This window comes from Lachnellula hyalina (genome assembly GCF_007821495.1).
Source record: "Lachnellula hyalina strain CBS 185.66 chromosome Unknown contig00232, whole genome shotgun sequence".
NCBI lineage: Eukaryota > Fungi > Ascomycota > Leotiomycetes > Helotiales > Lachnaceae > Lachnellula > Lachnellula hyalina.
The window spans coordinates 17,481-38,941 of record NW_022157346.1 but is presented as its reverse complement, the minus strand read 5'-3'; the positions used below and the strand labels follow the sequence as shown (position 1 = coordinate 38,941).

At 47.4% G+C, this 21,461-nt stretch overlaps 6 protein-coding genes across 6 annotated transcripts; 1 reads left to right on the top strand and 5 right to left on the bottom strand.

Annotated features, from left to right (window-relative positions):
- Positions 1-70: 70 nt before the first annotated feature.
- On the bottom strand, positions 71-4,451 carry DNF3 (putative phospholipid-transporting ATPase; the record flags this gene model as incomplete). The annotated part of the gene is made up of 2 exons (XM_031153957.1): positions 71-263; positions 349-4,451. Coding segments are annotated over 2 exons (4,296 nt in total), but the record flags the coding sequence as incomplete, so codon positions are not given.
- Positions 4,452-5,119: 668 nt separating this feature from the next.
- CDH-1_2 (Cellobiose dehydrogenase) lies at positions 5,120-6,903 on the bottom strand (the record flags this gene model as incomplete). Its single annotated transcript, XM_031153956.1, has 3 exons — positions 5,120-6,586; positions 6,634-6,734; positions 6,783-6,903. The coding sequence occupies 3 exons, from the start codon at positions 6,901-6,903 to the stop codon at positions 5,120-5,122; spliced, it is 1,689 nt and encodes a 562-aa protein (XP_031001547.1).
- A 1,554-nt stretch (positions 6,904-8,457) lies between these two features.
- Positions 8,458-9,441, bottom strand: LHYA1_G009051 (uncharacterized protein; the record flags this gene model as incomplete). Its single annotated transcript, XM_031153955.1, has 3 exons — positions 8,458-8,697; positions 8,748-9,374; positions 9,424-9,441. 3 exons carry the CDS (start codon positions 9,439-9,441, stop codon positions 8,458-8,460), a joined length of 885 nt encoding a protein of 294 aa, XP_031001546.1.
- A 2,745-nt stretch (positions 9,442-12,186) lies between these two features.
- psk1 (Serine/threonine-protein kinase) lies at positions 12,187-13,716 on the bottom strand (the record flags this gene model as incomplete). The annotated part of the gene is made up of 1 exon (XM_031153954.1): positions 12,187-13,716. One exon carries the CDS (start codon positions 13,714-13,716, stop codon positions 12,187-12,189), a length of 1,530 nt encoding a protein of 509 aa, XP_031001545.1.
- Positions 13,717-14,342: 626 nt separating this feature from the next.
- On the bottom strand, positions 14,343-16,420 carry dapb3 (Dipeptidyl aminopeptidase; the record flags this gene model as incomplete). The annotated part of the gene is made up of 3 exons (XM_031153953.1): positions 14,343-15,441; positions 15,492-16,240; positions 16,316-16,420. The coding sequence occupies 3 exons, from the start codon at positions 16,418-16,420 to the stop codon at positions 14,343-14,345; spliced, it is 1,953 nt and encodes a 650-aa protein (XP_031001549.1).
- Positions 16,421-17,356: 936 nt separating this feature from the next.
- On the top strand, positions 17,357-18,802 carry BCS1 (Mitochondrial chaperone; the record flags this gene model as incomplete). The annotated part of the gene is made up of 1 exon (XM_031153952.1): positions 17,357-18,802. One exon carries the CDS (start codon positions 17,357-17,359, stop codon positions 18,800-18,802), a length of 1,446 nt encoding a protein of 481 aa, XP_031001550.1.
- Positions 18,803-21,461: the final 2,659 nt, after the last annotated feature.

Sequence of the window (21,461 nt, the reverse complement as noted above, 5' to 3'; positions counted from 1 at the left end):
CATCCACCACATTGGGCCAAAAGCGTTTCTTCAGCGTCGAGACCAAAACGTCGCACACAAACAACACACCGAGTACTACGAACAGCGTAGCCCACCAAGCGAGGTTCGAGCCGAAATGATGCACAAAGGCGCTGTACACGGCGTAGGAGCCGGGGTTGTTGGCGTATGCGAGGGAAAGGAAGACGTTCCAGATGCCCCAGCCTAAGAGGGTGATGGTTACACTGAGGATGGGGATCCAGGTTTTGTAGTAGGTGTCTAGAACCCTGTGTGTGAGTTAGAGAGAGTTAGGAATATAATCTAATCTTAATTGTGATTTGTGAAGGTGAGGGTTGGTGGGGGGAGACGAACAATAGTTTTACATTGATATAGATGACGCAGACTGTGAACGCCAAGTCGCCGATAGCGAACAGTCCTTGGTCTGTGGTGAAGATGATCCGGCCGTATAAGCAATAGATCATGAAATAAACGACAACAGCTTCCACGGCCGCTTTGAGCATCCATAACCCGCATTTTTTGAGGTTGAAGCCCTTGCAGTTCTGGCCGTAGCTGTAGATCTCTGGGACTGCAAGGAGAGTTGTAGCCGAGAGATCCTGTTCGAAGATGCCGGGAATCATAACACATAATGAAGTAAAAAGGGTATTCCACACGGTGAGCGACCAATTTTCGTAAAGCGATGTCCCGGTGTATCCGTTCCATCTTTGGTATAGGAGCTGAATGCAGTAGAATAGCATTTCTTTCCAAAACGTAGCAAGTGCGTATTGGGCAATACGATTGTAATTCCAATGACCGTGGACAAGAAGCAGGCGTTGGAGAAACCTGAACTGGGCGATAGAGTAGTCGGCTACTCTGGCGGCTTGTAGACCTTCTTTCCCGCTGATTCCCACGCCAACATCGGCTTCTTGGATCATCGCTATGTCGTTCCCGCCATCGCCAATGGCCAGAGTGATGGAACCAGGCACCTTATGCCGAATGTTTTTGACCATGCTGGCTTTCTGTGCCGGGGACGCGCGGCAGCAAATTGTCGAGTCAGCACGAAGCAGGAGGTTGTAGAAATGTGCACTTAACACATCGTCATTCTCAACTCCCATTAACGTTTGACCGTCAATTACAACAACAGAATGAGCGATCCTGCCTTCCATGATGGTAAAAAGCGCCGAATCGATCTGCGTTTTGAGGGACCCCTGCTTGTGGTCGAGAATGAGAACACGGGAATAGCTTTTGCAGAGTTTGGCAGAGTGTGCAATGTTAATAGCAGTCTCGCGTTTATCGCCGGTAAGCATCCAGATTTTGATATTTGCTCGCTGTAACTTCTCGATGGTTTCGGGAACGCCGTCTTGGAGTTTATCTTCGATGCCCGTAGCACCAGCGAGATCAAGCTCCTTCTCGATTATCTCGGCAGCGGATTCAATCATTTCCTGTCGGTTGACAAGACTGGTTGTAGCGTCGTGGTATAGTTTTGACCAGCCTTGGTATTCATCCTGCGCGATGAATCGGTACCCGAACATAAGGGTTCGTAGTCCCTCAGATGCAAATTCGTCAATTTGCTCGAGGCAACGTTCGAAAATGGATGCGTCATCCATCGACTGATCGGTCACAATGCGTGGGGTGCTGGGCTCCGAAAGAGGCAAGGAAAGAAATCGCCTGTCGAGTTGTGAGGACTTCCTCGGGCTTTGCCCTTCGTAATCGTTTCGCTGGAATAAGGATTGTGGGCTTGGAGGGTATTGATCAATTGTTACGCTGTTCCGCCCGGATATTATTCTTCTCATCTCCATACTAGGTCTATCCAGCTGAAAGCTTGACCTCTGGAGACTCTTCCGAGACTGTTCATCGTGACTCTTCCGCATGATCGCTTCTTCAACCTCAAAACTTTTGCGTTGGTCCTGTCGCTGTCTGACCTCGGATGCCTTTTGTAGTGCTAGGGCAGAGAGTCGAAGCCTTGGCTGAATAACAGAGTCTGCGCCCTTGCAGAATAAACATATTCTTCCATCGGGAAATTTGACGATAATGGACATACGTTTTCTTTTGCTGCTAAACTCTATTATGTCGAGAACTTCATAGACTTCTTGCGCTGGAGATTTTGAATCAAACAAGTCGATTGATAACGTGATCAAACGTGTCGTCCTGTCAGTAACAATATAGCCCAGTTCCACAGCTGCCTCGACCAAAGCGAGTTCATCAGGAGAAGCAGCCTGAAATCCAGTCTTTCCATCCTTCCGATCTTCTGGAAAGCAGGTATGGCAAAGTGCGAGAGATAGCAAGAAAAATCGTACCTTCTCTGAGAGCTTAGCATCAGGGTGCTTCCAAAGGCTTCTCAAAAGCTCTTTGGAGGACGTATCCCGATTCAGGCTACGTCGCGACATAGACCGCTCCAATCTTGGGACAGTCAAAGATTTTCTGCCAACAGGGAATGGAAATCCATCTCTAGACACCCGAGGGTTATCTAATGCTTCGTGCTCCACAATCGTTGGCGTTGTGGGGTCATGGAAACTAGATCTTTTGGGCAATTGCAAGTCTTTCTCTTTCTTCGACACTTCCGATTCAAAGTCATGCACCAGAGCCATCCCCGCGACGCTGATCTTCCGGAACCGCATAACATTCTCCGTCAAAGTCCCGGTCTTATCGGAAAATAGATAGCTGACCTGCCCGAGGTTCTCGTAAATGTTTTGTGTATTAGATACCATTGGCGTGTCTGAAGCTTCATCATACATCTCGACGTCGTGCAGGAGTAAGAATTGAGCAAGTTTGACCAGCTCCAGACTGACATAAAGGGCTAGAGGGATGAGATTATTGAATTCGATGGCGAATGCGATGAAAATCTCTGCAGGACCAAGATGTGCGTGCTTCAAGTACCACGCTTTCCTCTCAAATATTTTTGTCCATATCTCGTACCCTGCAGTACAGCCCGTCGCCAGCAAGACCACAAATACGACGAGAAGAATCACCACCTGATTAGTTATAGCTTGGACTGCGGGTGCTTTTGGCTTCGGGTTCTTGTTAGCATTCATGCGGATCTTGCATTCTTCACCCGTATTGAGGACCATTCCAAAAGCTCTATTGGTGTTCCTCAAAGTGCTCCCGCGATACACAATGTTATCCTGCGTGACTGGGGACGTCTGTCCATTGACCGTGACTTTGCCGTGGAATTGGTAAAGATCAGCATTGGGGTCTTCTACTACGAAAGTTGCACGGCATTGAGAAATAGCCGCCAAAGTTTCGCAGGAAAGGAGGTTCGGTGGCCTTCTGATTTTGAGATTAGTCTCGCCATCCAGTGACATAGTCTCGATGTATGCAATGTTATCTCGACCGTCCGTGTAAAGGAGGACAATGTCGGCCGGTATCGGGTCGTTACGCTTCAAATCGACAACATCCCCTACTTTGAGATCCTTCCATTGTATAGTGGACCATGAAGCTTGGCCAGGACCAAGCGAGTCCCCAGAGTTGACATCATCAACATATTCCTCACTGCTAAGCTCAATAGAGGTTGTTTCGGACGCACCCTTTCCGACCTGAATGAGTGCCTTTTGTCTTAATCGATTCCAGTAATCTATACCGGGGTTGAGTATTCGGATAGGTAGAATTGAAATCCTAGACGAAGATCCGTTTAAAACACGTGCTGCTTGCCCATTGTCCACTTTGTCGAGTTGATAGCGGCGAACGTCATCATATCCTTCTCTAATTATGATGAAAAATAGAAAGAATAGCAGAGGGAGAATAGTGGTAAATGATCCGGTCGTACTAAGCCCAGGCACCAGTTGAAGAATGCCAATAACAAGAAAGAAGAAGTTGGCAGCCTTGGAGAATTGAAACCAGATTTGGGAGGGAAGGAAGTTCCAAATAGTATAACGGCTCGAACGGATACTATTGTCGATATATGGCTGTCCCGTTCTTTCATCAATTAATGGGCCGTGCCTCGAAACGTCAAGCTCGATGCGGCGTCCGTCCTTGGTGGGTTGCGTTTCCTTCCGTCGAAGGATCCCTTGAATGATATACTTCTGGTACCAAAAACTGGTCTTCCGTTGAATTCCCGCATTGCTCCATTTAAGAGGCAAATTCAAAGCTCTGAACCGGTGGGTTTGAGAAATGGGATTCTTTGGATCATCTTCAACAATCGCCTGATCCTCGGCGTCACTCTCCCGAGAGGCGTCGGAACCCCGATCTGCTATCTCGTCCGTCGATTCATGATTCTGAATCTTCCGGTGCTGCGACAAGGGCGCAGCATGTAGCGTATCAATTGATATTGAATCCCCAATTTGTGGGAGGTTAATGGCCAAGTTATCTCCCGGCGTACGATAAGCCCCGGAAGTCGACTCGGATTCTGGCGATGTGTTGATAGTTAATTCACGCCGCGATTTCAATTTCAATGGGTTGCTGGTTGGGTCTGAAGGACCCTCACTTTTGGTGGTATGGGCTAATTTCTTTGGCGGGGAGTTCTCGTCGTTGGGACGATCCATGGTACAGACAGATGTTCGGACGGTTGTGACCGGTTTATCCGGTGCAGACAAAAGATGATTGATTGCTCACGCCGGTGGGTCAGCTCACTACGGAAGGTGAAGGGTGCAGTCTGGTCGCAGCGGTTCATTGCTATGTTGTTGCAACAGAAAAGAATAAAAACGAATGTGCATAGTGGTGGTGGTATGTATATTGGGTACGTAGCATGATCATGAACAACATATCAAGTCGCGATACGAACTTCTCGTGTCGGCGCCAGTGAAAACGGCAAATGACGTTAGTCACGTGTCTTTCGAGCTTTTCACGGCCACTTCACGAACCCGAGCCGCCACACGGACTATTACCCGCAAGGCCCGGCCCTAGACACTGCGATCATGAATCAGATGAGGGCCATCAGATATTATGAGATTATATATTGATACTATGCATCTGGAGCATCTAGCTGGATGATCTTTCTTTCTAATAATGAGCACGAGTACATTCATTCCTCGCCTGCAAGGGGGATTCCACTAAGTAGGAAATAGAATCAATCTGACGTTGGGATTTGACACAGATATTGTAAGTATACCTGTATATAGGTAATGAAGTCGAGTGGTATGTCAGGTATGTATTCCATTTGTATAATGAAAGGCAGGATGGTTAAACTGTCTTCTCCTAGGGTATTACTTTTTCACAAATTCGTCCCATCAAGACTCTTCCCATAAAGCGCCAAAATCAACTCACTGCCCTTCTCGGCCGCAACCATAATCCCATACTGCGGATTAACGGAAAGCGGAGCCACAATACTGCCATCAACCACGTGCAAATTATCCATCCCAATCACTCTCGTCTGTGCATCTACACACTCTCCGATCCTGCAACTGCTGGACCAGTGGTTGACGCTACCGAGTGCGTATGCCGAATAGGTCGTGATGTACGTTTGGATATCTTCTTTGGTAGCGTCCTGCGGGATGTTGAGGGATGTGAGCCCGGAGTCAGGGAGCTTTTGGAAGATCTTGTAGATGAAACCCGCAATGTTCTCGGCGTCTGTTGCGTCCGAGTAGTAGACATTTCCGTCGGCACCGGGCGCGAAATCCGCTTGCTCGTTTAGCACTACGTTGCCCTTGGACTTCAAACCCGCCGTCCCGTAGATATTCAGCGTAATGGTGGTGTTGGACATGTAGTCTTGGTATCCAGATGAGTCAATCGTACCTTGGAAGGTCACATTGCTGCCATCGTCACGCGTGAAAGTGTCGAAGAATACAGCCGTCTCGGATGCGAATGTGTAGGGGCCGTTACGGTTTTGGACGTAGGCTTGTGCATCTTCGTCGATGGGAGAATCGTAAGAGTAAACGTACGATTGGATGGCCGGACCCTCAAGTTCGATAAAGGTGTTTGGGTTATCGAAAAGCCCGGCTCCAATGCTTGTTGAATTGATCCAGTCACTTGATTGAAGAGCTGTGCTCATTTTCCCAGCTGCTTGAATCTTGGATAAGACTGCTGGATCTCCAATACCAGACATCATTAGTAGTTTGGGACTTTGGATCGCACCACTGCTGAGAATGATGCGCCCATTGGGATTAAGAGAGATGACTTTTTCCACTCCGGTAATATTGGCATATACTCCAGTTGCTTGAGTGAGATTTCTTTCTACCCGCAAGACTGTGACGTTAGTTTGGATCTGGAAGTTTGGCTTTTCCAGAGCTGACTGGAGATAGGAGACTACCGGTCCACCACGCTGGCCATCGGCGTAGTCGAAGACTGGATGTCCAAACACTTCCGTCTTCTCGTCTGCTTGAGCGTTGAGATCCACGTCCGTGAAGCCAAGACCATCCACAATCCATTTTCTAGCGGCATCGTAGCCAGTTTGGAGGTATCTTACTTGGTCGCGCGAAGTGTTATCAGTGGAAGGCTGTTGCGCGGTCAATCGTTGGTTGGCAGTCTCCACATCTGCAGAGTGCCACCCTTCAGGAAAATAAAGATCCCAATCACTCGTCGGCGGCTTGAAGAACAGACCAGCATTGATCGCAGAGCTTCCACCTATGGTGCATCCTCCGTAGCTGTTCAAGCTGCAGGTCAACCCATCATTGGTAGTGTAGATTGATTTGTAAAGGCCGGGAACATCAACTCGGGAGAGATTCGTGCCGCTGAGCCATGACTAAATATTCATTAGACGAGGTTGAGAAAAGGGGTTCAATACCGTACAGGTCTTCGCGCGTCCAAGTCACCGCCGGTTATTCCGTATGAAGGCCCGCCTGCCTCAAGCAATAACGTTTGCAGGCCAGCTTCGGCCATTCTGGTTGCGACTACATTCTCATTAGGCTACATTTATATATGACATCAGGAGATCCTACCGATAATTCCAGCTGGTCCAGATCCAACGATTATCGCATCGTAAGTGTCCGTTGTCCAGTCCGCAGTCACAGCGGCGGCCAAGGCGGAAGTGGCCAACAGACAGTTCTTAGCGAAGAGCATTATGAATCCGAAACGAAATTACAAAGAGTGTAAAGGTTCTAGGTTTAAGAGAGAATAAGACTGTGGCGGAAAAGAAGTAGTATATGACGTCAAAAGGCAAGGAATTATATACGCAGAATGGAAAGTAGAGGTTAAACGCTCTTTCCTATAATAAAGAGATTTGAGACATCCTGTCGTAACCAAAACAATGAAGCCGAGCTGTTTATAATACCGTGGAATCTCAACACAGAAGATTCTTTTATACGAGGATTTATTTCGCTTATACACTAAGGCATTTAATTAGTCCAGGCAGCTGAAGTGCAGTCGATGAATAGGGACAAGATAATCGCTATTTTTAACCCTAACACTCGGCAGTACCTAGCGTAGATCAAACGCACTGTCTTCAGTTGAATTCGAGCAAGGAAATATGGAGTAAATACGAGAATAGTGGGGAGTATTAGACTTGGAAAAATAAGCACCTTGGCATTAGAGGTATAAGCGAAGTAAGCAGGAAATTTAAACACTTGAAGTTGAGATAGAGTACGGTATAATCATCTACTCCACTTACCTCAAAATCCATTATTGGCATATATAATGCATCTCGCCGTGATCTACACATGAAATCTTAAGACATGCATCTTTTGATGTGCTCCTTCACCGCCGCATAATCCCCAAAATACCTAATCGTCATAGAAACTGTTTTTACTATGCAGCCTCCTTAATCATTGATGAAAGAGCTACATAGAGAAACAGAACATGGTGTATCTCAAGCCATACACACCTCAAGACCCAAAAGAAACACGTGGATGGCACCCGCAGCAGAAAAATGGTGGCATTGATTCCAGACAGATGAGGTTGTCGGTGAAACTAGAGGATACTATCCATGATCACGACAGAGAAAGATGGCAGTGGACGATTGAATAAGCGGTGGTCAAAGTTGCTCTAAACATTCTCCAACTTTGTCGCATCGGCATCAAGTACATTTCCATAAATTCAGGCCGTTTTTTTTGGAGCATTGACATTGAGACCCATAAAAGGATTGAAGAGGAGAGGAGATATACCAGGGGGTTGTTTATACGGCTCAAAGGGTGTTGAATAGACCATTTTTCGCATTTAGTGATGCGAATGTTAGTGTTAGTGATGTGTATAGAAGGCGTCTAAAAAGATTCTTACTTCGGGGAATATATCTTTTTTGGTTGCTTTCGGAATGACTGAGCATATCGAGCATGTCGTAGTAGCAGACTGAGATTGCACACATGCCTAAAAGATGTAGCGTTCGACGACCAGCCAATACTACCAGACAGTAGCTTCCATGAGGCGAGCTACTGACTTCGGATTTGATTGGAAAGCTGATTATTTTCCAAATAGAAACTGCTTATAAAGTGATTTGGGAAAATCTGACAAAGTAAGGGCCATAAATAACATGGATCTCGATTCGTCATGGCCAGTGGTTGAAAGAGCTTCGAAAACAAGCTGACAAAATCAAAGCAATGCTCGATGCTACCTATAGTTTCTCTTGTGGAATAGAGGACCTGATTCCTACTTACAGGCTAAGGTTCGAGAACCCTTCCGATGCTAGATTCTTGATCTCACAGGCATGATACCGAATGTAGTCCAGAACTCCCGGCAATCATAACATCTCCCCAACTGCTCCATTGATCTTGGCAAGGCCCTGATATTTTGCTCCTCCATCAACTCTCCTATCCACTTGATCTGAGATTTTTCCCTCTCGGAGTTTGCGTTTTCGGCATCCAATTCCCCTGAGAATCCAAGGATCACAGTCCACCAGTCGTAGACAATGAGATCAGTTAGTATCTGTGTTTGTCAGTACGTATTCGGGGAGTATAGGGATAACCGTAATTTACGAATCGTTCACTTTGGGCTGCACTGAACTCTTGATGAACCGCGATAATCCCCCTAGCCACATCCTCTCCATGTATCATGTGCAATGAATTCTTCCCCTTCAGCTGTTCTTTGGTCGATGCCACGCGATCGATCCAGTTCTTCGGCTGCCTGGCTCCTCCCCATAGCCCGGAGAGATTCAGTACACAGCCACCGCGCGAAAGAAGTTCATCCTCAGCAATGGCTCGGGGATTGGATTTGTCGTACTTTGAGTGTCTCGTGACCCAAGTATCCTGGTTTTCGATGGAGAAAATTCCAGTGCTACCCAATTGAATGAAGTTGGGGTCACTCTTCTGGGAACCATGGTTTTGGATGTAAGATGTGATAAGATGCGTGCTCTGGCCTTTTCCCTTCAACGGAAAAGTGACGAGGATCGTCTTCGCGTCTGGAAGAGCAGCATATTGTTCGGGGTTGTCTTCGTGTTCAACAATGTCAAACCTGAACTTGTACGTTCCATCTCGACCAGTAGTTGTAGTCGCTGCATATGAAATCTTCTGCTGATCTAACAGGGGAATCAGGAAGGTTGAAGTCCAGCCAGCGCCCAGGATGAGGATGTCTACGGTGCCCGAATGGTTCCTCGCTGCTGACGCCTGGAAAGATCAGCTATTGCGTTGGTAAGAGGACGAGTGGGAGGTTTACCATTGTACCGCCGCCCATGATTTTTGATAGCGTGTCGATATCAAGTAAAAAGGAATCAATATGAAGGAGAAGACAAAAGTCATGACGAGTTGACGGAGCACGTGAGTTCGCCAGTCAAGGGGCGAATATCAAGGGGTGGATTTATCAATAACGCGGGGTTGGAAGATAATCTCGGACTCCAAGTTGATCAGCTCAGATATTTATATTTCTATGTGTGATACAAGAAGCTCGGAATACCCACAGAGGAGTTTGCACAGGCTGGAGGACTGGCAGAGGTTAGTACTGCGTTGACTGATTATCATCCCACCAAAAACATAGGAGAGGACTTCAATTGGGCGACGATCAAAGCTTGCATTATGGCTCTCTTTGTTGTCCATTTGATGGATGATTGGGGTTATGACAACTGACAACCACCATGGCTTTTCTCCCTCTATTGGCCTAATGGTTACCCTGCTAATCAGATAATAGGATTTTGTATAAAACGGCGTCGAAGAACCTACCCATATTCCCCAATAAACCCCACGATTTCTATATTGCCATCCTGCCGCATAAGACGCCACGCACTGCCAATGGAAAGACTTCTTATGGCTGAAAGCTCGAGGTGTATGTTCCGGTCTCCTCCCTTTCGATATCACTCCCTACCTAATGCAACCTGCCCGCAGAAAAATACAATCGGTCAAATCTCAAACGCTCACGCCAAAAGAACGGACTCGAGGGCAATTTTGATCTGCGGAGACCGAAAAGTGTCAGATAACACCCAGCTGCGCGAACTGGCTAACCGAGACTATGGAGATTTGTTGGTCTTCTGGACTATAGTGGATACCGGGCATGTCTTATCCCACGAGGTGAGACCCTTTGTGTGGGACATGACAAAGAAAATGGAGGAGTATTGGGAGACAAACATACTTCCTAGTGACATAGACGAAGACTGGTTGATGTCCGTGAGTGATTATTACATCCTTACTTATTGAAACGTACTGATGTTATTAGGATGCAGAGTCAGAACCACCGACTGTGAAAGAGGTGGAAGATATGCTACAGCCTTTGCGTTCTCGCAACACAGACTTGGCCTTAAAGATAGAAATGAACGGCGATCACCCAATGGTGAAATGACAGGATTGTCCTTTTCACACAAATCTCGTGGGCGACGCAGCTGCTCTTTCCAACCTGAACCTGTCAATTGACGCCCACTTGAGGTCTTTTCACCACACATCTAATTTCGAAACGAGGATAAGATCAGAAGAGGCATTGAGCACGACGTTGACCTCGTTGAAGCTTCGGAATCCTAATGCTAAGTTCGGATCCAAGACCACTAATAGGTCCGGAGCCAGGACCACTATGGATCTTTTGGAGCATCAAATCTTTTGCATGATTTTTCCAACTTGGATCTATACTATGAGGGGAAACTCTATAATACTAGCACGATCTGTCGCAGAAGAGCATCTAAAAACCTCTGACCATAAGAGAAGAGCTGTGTTATCAGTAAGTTGTGATCATATATGATCCTCTAAGCAAATCTGACGAGACAAGGAACCACAGAGACGAGCGGAGGATCGAATGCAGCAGACAGTGGCCCGAGTAAGCAATCCGTTCGTCAATACTTAGAAGACAATGGCTAACACATCTAGCCACTCCGTCCTCTGGACCAGAACATATCGAGGACGAACTTCATTCCTACACCTGCCAAAGCCGAATCCGCTTCCTTAAAGCGTAAACGCGCAGAGTCGACTTTGGATACAGCGAATAAGGAATCAGCATATGACAGCGCCTGGACCACATTTTCAGGGTCGTACCACCAGCACCTTGTATCAAGACAGAAGATCGACACCACTCTGACGAAACTGCGAAGGATGTATCCTAAATATAAGTTCGACCTTAAAGCGGAGTCTGAAGCATATACCATTGTATGCAAAGACTGCGACAACTTCTCTTACACGATCCTAAATGAGGTCAATGCCAATAGTGCCTTTGTTCATGTCGTACAGCACTGCAATACAAGCAGCCACAAGACTAACGCTATGGCTAGGGAAGCGCGCGAGACCAAAGTAGCCGTGGTAAGATATTATCCTTTCTCCTCGTGTCTTGTTACAGTCAACAAGAACCCCACATACTAATTCACGCAGTCGCGCTCGTCTCACAAAAGAACACTACCCTGGGAATCTTGATGATACTGGGACTTCTGGATATACATTTTGGTTCGTTGTACAGTACCATGTCATGGCATTTTGGGGATGGTTCGAGATGCCGATTTGGCCTGGAAAGTCTCCTGTTGCGTATTGTACTTGTACCTTTGCATATATATATAAACGAGGCAACTCACCTGTTAGAAGAATATACCCTATTTAAGTATTACCTGGCACCATTTTAGCCCACTTGAATGATTCTCGTGAAATAAAGCGTTTGTCAACTATATTGCCCCACTTATTGTGCAAGCAAAATCGGGACACTTTTAACAACGAGCTATGTAACAGGAGTTGGGTCATTCGGCGTGGCAAAGTATTAAAGCCTAGAAGAAATGGCAGTCTATAACAATTGCTTCTGTCTAAAAGAACGTAATCATCTACATGCAGTTCAAGAGCAAATCCAACGATGCCTCGAAACCAACAGCTATGCGCGCCAACTGAACTTTTATACCTCTCCTGAATTCCAGTATCAACGCCGCCTAGCCCTTGCTAATGTACTAATACTCCGTTTATCTTTAGCCCACGATAATTAACGCCCTTGAGCTTTTTAAATGACCCCGAGTCCCTTGTCCAAACTGTTTTATACACCTACACTCGTCTCCATCCCGATAAACCCATGGCCGTTCAATAAACTCTCGCTCCCGACATAACTAAACCCTCCAAATGGGTTCTCGTTTACTTCTGCACTCCAAGGAGCCTTGGAGCTAGTCAGCACAGGACTCAACGCCAACCCAGTAAAATCATCTGAAAAGTTCTCCGCGAGCTCTGGATCTGTAATGAGGGGTTGAATAGGTGGTTCTAGCTCCCTCTTGGCAAGTTTTTTCCAGTCGATGCGTCGGAAGAAGCGGTGCTTTTTGATCAACTGCATATCTTTTGGCATATTGTTACCGAGTCTCTTGTTTGGCTCTTTGCGCAAGAGGCGGGTAAGAAGATCCTTCGCATCAGCGCTCATGTAATATGGTAGCTTGAGCTTCATCTTCACAATGTTGTCCTGAATCTTCGCATGGTTCCCCCCCGGGAATGGTGGTGCTCCGGTCAAGAGGTCGAAACCCATGGCGCCGAAAGACCACCAGTCAACAGCCATGCCGTATTTCTGGCCAAGGATCACCTCTGGTGCCATGTACTCCACTGTTCCCAGCATGCTGGTGCACGCATCGTTCTCGTCCACGGCTACCTTTGATAATCCGAAATCAGTAAGCAGCAAATGTCCTTGGTCGTCCAGGAGACAGTTCTCGGGCTTGAGGTCGCGGTATATGACACCGAGATCGCGATGCAGGTGCTCAAGAGCGAGAACCATTTCGGCCATGTAGAAAGACGCGACTTCCTCGGTGAACATTTTCTCTGATGCCAAATGCGTGAAGAGTTCCCCTCCTTGCGCGTACTCCAGGATTAAGTATAGCTTCTCGTGGTCTTGGAACGCGTAGAAGAGTTTGACGACGAATGGATGGCGGTTCACGCTCTCGAGGATGGATCGTTCAGTCTTGGTTTGCTCGACAAGTCGTTTGTGCACGGTCAAAGAGGCCTTCTTGAACTGCTTCTGCGCGTAGAGTCGTCCTGTCGCCTGCTGCTTAACCAACAAGACTGTGCCAAACGTCCCCTTGCCTAGACATCGCAAGGGCTCGAAATCCTCAGCTTGCATCTTCCGGGCGAGGGTATCCTGCACCAAACCTCCCTCGACAGCTCCAAATATGGCCTTCTCACGCACGCTCTCGCTGACGAAGTCGTTCTCGAACCCAACCTCATAAGTCGTGATATCAGAGGCCTCGTCGTCGCTGAGGCCGCCTTCGGAAGTGGTGCCTGTGCTGCTCTGCGGCTGTGACTGGTATTTGCTGCGCGCCAACGAACTTGTCCGCGAATCGTGCTCCAGGTTGAGCGTGTCCAGCTGTAGCTTCAGCCTGCTGATGCCCCCAACTCCCACTCCCTGCGCGGAGCTGCACCGTAGCATAGGGCTGCTATTTGCACTGACGACGTCGTTAATCATTAGGTTCTTGCGGTGCTTCTGAGAAGGAGTGTGTGGTCCATGGTCCGAATCTTCATCCCCCGAAGTCACTGGCGTGTGAAACCCGCGTGCAATATTCCTGGCAGGCGTTGGGTTCTTGAGGGTCGTCATTCTGGCGGATACAACACTGACACTGGCTCTGATAGTACTGCTGCAACTCGTATTCTTTCCTTACGGCGCGACACGACGTCGCTCAGCATCAGCCCGGATCTGAGATCGATAGTTTCGGTGCAGTTTCTGTAGTTTCTTCGCGGTGCGCATCTGGCTTTGGACGGAAAAGGAGGGAGTATCGTTGTTTGTTTCGATATGCATTTGTCGAGGGGGGGGTGGAGGAGTGTGTGGTGGTGGATTTGGATCACCTTAGTGTAGAGAGAGAAGAGAAGAGGGAGGAAAGAGGAAAACCAAGGCCAGACACAAAATCAGGAGATGCATGCAGTCGACTGCTTTAGGGCCCCACTCCACCACTAAATTATAATAATCCGGGGACGGAATTCTCTCCAACATTCAACTACTGTAATCTTGCAATGTGAATTTGTCAATTACTTCAAGTCGGAATACTTAATCTATTTCTACGATTTACTTGACTTATTAATTGCAATCTTAGTATGTGAGTATCTTGGAAGATTGTATTGCGCTTTGTTCGCATAATTATGTCGCCTACCAATTAGTGTTTGGAAATCACACCAAGACTCTTCTAATTCTAGACTGACAATCGAATTCTGCTATTATGTCTGGAGTTAAAGCAGATTCTTCTTCCACATGTTCTCCTCTTCTTCAATCGATCGTTTCATATTCTCCTTCATTTTCCAGCCATGTCCTTCTCCCTCAAAAACAATCAACTTGACATCAACGCCGTTCTTCTTCATAGCCTTCTCCATCTCCAATGCCTGGCTCATAGGAACAACCTTGTCGGCAGTACCTTGCAGCAGGGTTAATGGTTTGGTGATCTTATCAGCATGGAAAATTGGACTCCTATCATAATAGATCTTCTCCTTGTTGTCTTCAGTGGTATCCTCAGGAAACAGAAGAGCAAACAGGTAATGCCCTTCGAACTTGTGTGTATCCTTGGCGAGAAGCTTCAAATCCGCCACCCCATACAAACTGCATCCTGCTGTAAAGACATCGGGGTAGCTTATCAACCCTTGCAAAACGGTGTACCCACCAGCGCTAATCCCTCTGATCCCTACTTTGTTCCGGTCAATAAGGCCTTGTACTCCGAGGTACTCAATGCACGAAACGGTGTCTTCCACATCTTTGATACCCCAGCTGTATTCAAGTTGATCGCGGTAAGCACGACCATAACCCGTCGAACCAGCATAGTTGACATAACAGTACGCGTATCCTCTGGAAGTAAAGTACTGTGATTCAAGAGTCAGACTCGGAGGGACATGACTGGTAGGTCCACCATGAATAGATACTATGAGTGGCGGTTTTGTTCCTGGTGAGGGCTCATAATTGGGGTTGTTGGGAGGGATAAATACAGCATGAGAAGACGAGAGTCTACCAGTGCCCTGTGTGCGAGGGAAGTTGATCTGTTGAGGCTCTGAAAATATCGAAGCAGGAAGATCAATATGTGTAGAGTGCTTCAAAAGCAGCTTCTCTCCGGGTTTAGTGATATCAACCAGGTAAAGCGCTCTAGCTGATTTTGTTGTTGCACCAATTACTGCAAAATGGGTATCGGACATCCGCCTCAGACCACAGAATGCGATCTCAACGAAACTGAGGGGAAGCTCAACTATCTCTTTCGTTGGAACATCATAGAGGAGAACTCCATTCGCACCATTCCTGATATAAGCAATGACCAACTTGTCTTTACTTAATGGGATATAAGTGGAGCTAAAGCAGTGGCGTTAGCATGTATCCTACCTAGGAGAATGGACACATACTTCCCAAGTTTAATCTCTCTCGCACCAATATCCGCGTTCTCGTACCCCTTGAGTTGAATATACTCAATTTTCTCCGTACTTATATCATAAAGATACAGCTGCCAGAACCCAGTGGGTTCATTTTCAAACAATAACGTGCCATCGATGTGCCACCTCGGCTGGCAAACTGACTCCTTCTTCGCTTTTCCTGCAACATATTTCTGATTATCCACTTTTCCATTGCTCCAATGCGCCACATAAACTTGACTCCCCGTCCATGGCATATCAGGGTTCATCCATTGCATCCAACAAATTCGTTTTCCATCAGGACTGAACCTAGGATGCGAGTAGAAGTCCGCTCCTGAAACCAAAATTTTTGAGGCTCTTGTCAGTGTGTTAATCGCCACGATGGTATTCAGCATATCACCATCTTGGCTATGGGACTCTTGCACTGCAATAATCCAATGTGGCTCTGCAGGCGAGACATTAAAATCTGCAAATCGCGTATTTGGGTCGCCTGTGATGATCTCTTCAACTTCTCTGGCCGGAGAGAGAAGAAAGACCCCATCCGTATATGCGTCGGTGAACACAAACTTTCCGTCTGGACCTAATGTTGCCGCTCCACCTCCGTACTCATGAACTTTGGACCGGGCATTATAGTTCTTAGGTAGAATATCAATGCTCTCACCGGTGATTGTCACCTCAACAATTGCACATCGTCCTTTTTCTTCAGGACGGCCCTCGATGAGGTAGATTTGGCCGGTCTTTGGCTTGATGATTATTAGTCACAATATATTTCCTTGAACCCCCTCTCCGCAGAAGAATTAGAAAGATTAGACACCCACATTAACGTGAAGCTGATTGAAGCTGAGTACCCCTCCTGACGTTATATCGGAGGTAATGGGACTCGTCCAAGTCCCATATGGTGCTACTTTCTTTTCGGGGCTCATCTTTTTAAAATTAGATATGGACGAGGAAATCGAAAGAGGTTCGGGAACGAGATGGTTCTTTTCGTAGTAGGTAGATATGCTATTTAGACCCTACGAGCGAAACTATTATACGAGAAGGGTGGAATAAATTTGATGTCAAGAGACAGCTGGCTTGCTCGAGAGCTTGTACCCTCTCCGTATGAGTCAACGGCTTGGGAGTAAAATACGAAATACGAGACCTGCAAGAGGAAGGCTACCATTCCAATCACGTTAGCAGCGCCCACGTGAAAATAAAGCAGCGTGCGTACGGGAGCCCGCCCCATTAGGGGTTATTTCTGATAAGTTAACCACCAGGATGGAGGCTGACATCTGATTCAAGGTGGACCAGCAGGCCGCGTTCAATTCTGCCGGCAGTAGGTGAACCCTGCCCTCTGATGGTGAGGCGTGAGCTATACACGAGTGCTTCACTAAGAAAAGCTAGGTTTGTAATAAGTAAACTTAGGGCCTATGGGACTTCCCTCGCCCCAGTTCTCGTCTCTCGCAGAAGAAGTCTGGGCAAACTACTCGTAAAGCCGACATTAAAAGCATGCTGGTACCGTATTATGTCCCTAATGAGAGGAGTACAGTATAAATGTTTTCTCGTGCTATCTTTCAAAGGAAAGGAAGGCATAGGAACACCAATTAAAAGAGGAACAGTTCCTAACAGGATGGCAAAGGATAGCATAATGCAACAGGAAATGTAAATAAAGCTTTAGATGCTAATACGAGAATTAACTGATCTTAGATAGATCCATTGATTTCACCAAAATGCTTCACTTGAAGTCGCGTTGGAAGAATAGAGTTGTCCTGTTGTAAAGGGAGAAACATACAGAGAGAGAACGAGTTGTCGCGTCCGGCAATTTAGCGAAGTCGCGACGGTAAAAGTATTGGACCTCGAAAAAGATGCAAGCAAGAACAATGTCAGCCATCCAACCACAAACTACATCTGTTCATACATCTGCTCCTACACCTGCCTCTACATCTACACCACCTCCGACAACATCCCCATTCTCCTTCGATGCCCTCTTCGACAACCCCGTATTCGCTGGAGGCATTGGCCTCGCTGGCCTGGGAGCAGCAGCAACTCTCGGACGACGATGGACCATCCAAGCAGCCGGCCTCATCAAACGGCGCCTCCTCGTCAACCTGGAGATCAGCAAACAAGACCCCTCATACCCATGGATCTTGACATGGTTGACTCTCCGCCAACGCCCCACGGGTTTCATCGCCTCCAAGCTCACTAGAATCCACAACTTGTCTATGCAGACCACATCTCGAATCTCTCAAAATCGACCAGGTCAAACGAAGTTTTTGGCGCAGCCAGGATATGGCAGGCATATCGTACGGCACAAGAATGCATACATTTCTATCCACCGAGAAAAACAATCCTCTGCCAACATGAATACGGGCGAACCATTTGAGACGGTCACCCTCACTACTCTATATGCGCATCAGGGCATCTTTGAGGACATATTCAAAGAGGCGCATGAACTAGAGATGTCTGCGCAAGAGGGCAAGACAATCATGTGGACAGCTCGAGGCTCGGAATGGACGCCATTCGGCGACCCGCGAAAGAAACGGCCATTGCAGTCAGTGATATTGGATCAAGGGATCAAGGAACGAATAGTCACAGATGTGAAAGACTTTTTGCAGAGACAGGAGTGGTATGTGGACCGAGGAATTCCATACAGGAGGGGATACTTGCTCTATGGGCCTCCTGGTACTGGTAAAAGCTCCTTTGTGCAGGCACTGGCTGGGGAGTTGGATTTCGGGGTGGCGATCATCAACCTGAGCGAGAGAGGCATGACGGACGATAAATTGGCACATCTTCTTACGAAACTCCCCCCGAGGACCATTCTTCTTCTCGAAGATGCGGACGCGGCCTTCAGTAACCGCCGACAAGTGGATGGAGAGGGCTTCAGCGGTATGTCGGTTACCTTTTCTGGATTGCTGAATGCATTGGACGGGGTGGCAGCCGGGGAAGAGAGAATAGGTTTCTTGACGACGAATCATATCGACCGGTTGGATGAAGCCCTGATAAGGCCGGGGAGAGTTGATATGACTGTCAGAATTGGCGAAGCTACGAGGCATCAAGCTGGTGAAATGTGGGACCGGTTCTATGGGGATATCGATCAAAATCGGGCAGGAAAGCAACGCTTCCTGCAAAGACTTGAAGAAATTGGGCTTGTTGCGGATACAGCGGGGAAATCGAAGACGTCGAAACTAAATACCAGCACGGCTGCGATCCAAGGCCTCTTCTTGTTTAATAAAGACAACATGGATGGGGCTATAGAAATGGCCGAAGGTTTAATTCCAAGAATATACGAGCCCGAGAAGCAGGAGGGGATAAAGATGCCAGCCTGATAAAACAAGCAAAAACAGCATACAACTTCTGTATTCGAAGTTTAGTTTTACCATGTACAGTATGTAGATTTACTCGACCATCCTCCCCTTTGTTCCTTGTGATGTTTCTCCTACCTACTCTGTACTTTTCCCTGTATGAAGTAATTTAATACACGTCTAGTTCGCAGCCTAGTGCTTTGCAGCGCCACTAGCATACCTATAATTCCGTTGGTTTTGCTACGCAGGCGGCAGGGTACAGCAGACTTCAACTTCGTGGTTCCTGCAGGGTTTCATGGCTTCACAAGGCAAGAAGGGCCGCGAAGATGTCTTAGGATCTTTTAGTCAATGTCTCGCTTACATTTATCTAACAAGGCTGCCCCCCTATCCGTCAAAGTCTCACACTCCTTCCATGCTCCCGCGGCTCGACCTTTGGTCAATCTCCACAAACTTTGTGATTCCAGGCTGTCTCACCGATGCCCTCTGCGGAAGCCCTGGCATGTTCGTCACCTCCGTATACACTTTCCCGTCTTTTGCTTCTCGCCACCCTGACAAGTGAGTGGTGGAGTTCAGGTTTCCCGATTCTGATTTTATAGAACCCAAAGGCGTTCCCCCAATGCTGTTGAGGGCATAGTGCCCACGACTTCTGCGCTTCGCACTTTTGGAACTCGTGTATCGTTCCGACGAGGAAGACAGTCTTCGGACTTGACTTCTCAAAATATACCTCTTGACGAATGCCGTGACACCGGGTACACTGGCGACTGTAATTGCGACATTGTTCTCGATGACACTATGTGCAAGGTCAGTAAATTCAATTGATATTTGGGATGGAAACTGGGAACTTACGCGGTAATGATCAATATCCAGGCATTGTAAAACACATCGCCACCCTCATTGTATTTCACCCGATACACCAATGTCAAAACAGCGCAGACCAGCGCACTATCCACGCATTAGCAAAAGTCGGCCTCGGGCCTTCTTGTTCTCCACCTACAAACTCGCTGTTGTAAACACAGCGACAAGCCCACACATCTTGTTCCTAGACAAGGGTAGGGTCCTCAAGACCGGCAGTGGCAAAATAAAGATATACGCATCCAACAGCACCGCCATTGCCGCGCTCACAATCTCCCAATATATCGCCTTATTGCACCGCAACAAAACTTCCCCGCCCCATTTTTGCCCCATATGCGGAGCGCACATGTAGGGCGTGATGACCAGGAACGGGAGGTAGGTCAAGACGGTCCAGAGCATACCGGCGTAGATGGCGTACCGCATGGATTGGCGGACCTCGAAGAGCCGGAAGTAGAGGGTGAGGATGGAGAGTTTGGCAAAGAGGAGTGAGGGCCAGGCAAGCATACTCTGTGCGAAGACGAGCTTCTACAGTGTGCGTTAGCAGAACATGACTATTGAGACGCAAGTATGGCTGGGCTGGAATTTTTATTTCCAGGAGCAATATGTCCAAGGGTTTTTTGAAAGCACTGATGAATGGTTGAAAGGGGAGTCAGCAGTACAGTACCTTGATGAACGACTCATCAAGCCAAGACAGTCCTATATCCCAAGAATGGCGCGCAAACTTTCTTTCTGTATTTCCAGGCGTCAGAAAAGTGCATAAACATCAGGACAACCTTGGGTGAGGTATTCACCGGTAAGGTCTAACACTGTTTGAGTTGTGGCACAAGTGACCGCAATCAAGATGAACCCTAAGAGACAAAATTTAGATACACGTTTCACCCCGTATCCTCTTCTAACTTACAATCATCTGCCCTCAATTTCCTCTCCATGGCAAAATTGTACCCAGTGCGAAGCGCCACAAAGGTGAGACTGATAACGCTTAAGATCGGGAACAGGATAAGGCTTAGAAGAGCCAAAGAGGGCGTATCATTATAATTGGAGTTCTCTCCAGATGGAGGGAGGGCTACAAAGCCAAGTCCCCATTCGCGGTCGAGGCGTGGAATAATGCCCATAACCAAGTTGAGCGCCGAAGGAGCGCGACTCAGTGTTGACAAGACTGACGAAGTTGGTGTTAGGAGTGACAGACTCCACCGGGAGGGATGGATGGAGGGATGGGTGCTGATATGTTATGTGCCACATGTTGTATCTATTTTAATCGATAAGGTGGTTTGATAAAACGCTACTTACTGTACTGTTCTGCAGGTCGAGTGTCACAACGGGATATGTTTGTGCTTTACCTTGCCATTCCCTTGCCTCACCGCATGGCTTTACTGCTAAAACCGGCCACGCATCTTCTTCAGATACACGTATAATTGGCCAAAGCTTACGGCCAACGGGGTCAGAGTAACATTCGGCTGATGACCTGCATAAATGCCATCTATGTGAAGGGAAAGCGGAGAGACTCATTGGATATACACCTAGATAGGGGGCCGGCAGGGTACCCTAAAGTGGAAAACGCAACACGGGAGCACATTTCATCCCGCATTTTAGAAGCTGTTAGTTCCTTCGTACCTTATATTACGGAGGTGTAATAGACCACGTGAGCGAGGAGATTATGCGGGGGACTGATTGCGGGCAGGTGAGTTTCTATATTAAGAACGTTAACATGCAAGTAAGCATGCAGGGGCATTAGAACGGCAGCCATTAGAATACTTTACCTCTGCTATAAGACAAGTTGTGGGAGACTTTTAGTATTTTAAGAATGTAACATCTTCGTTGTCCATCTCTTCAA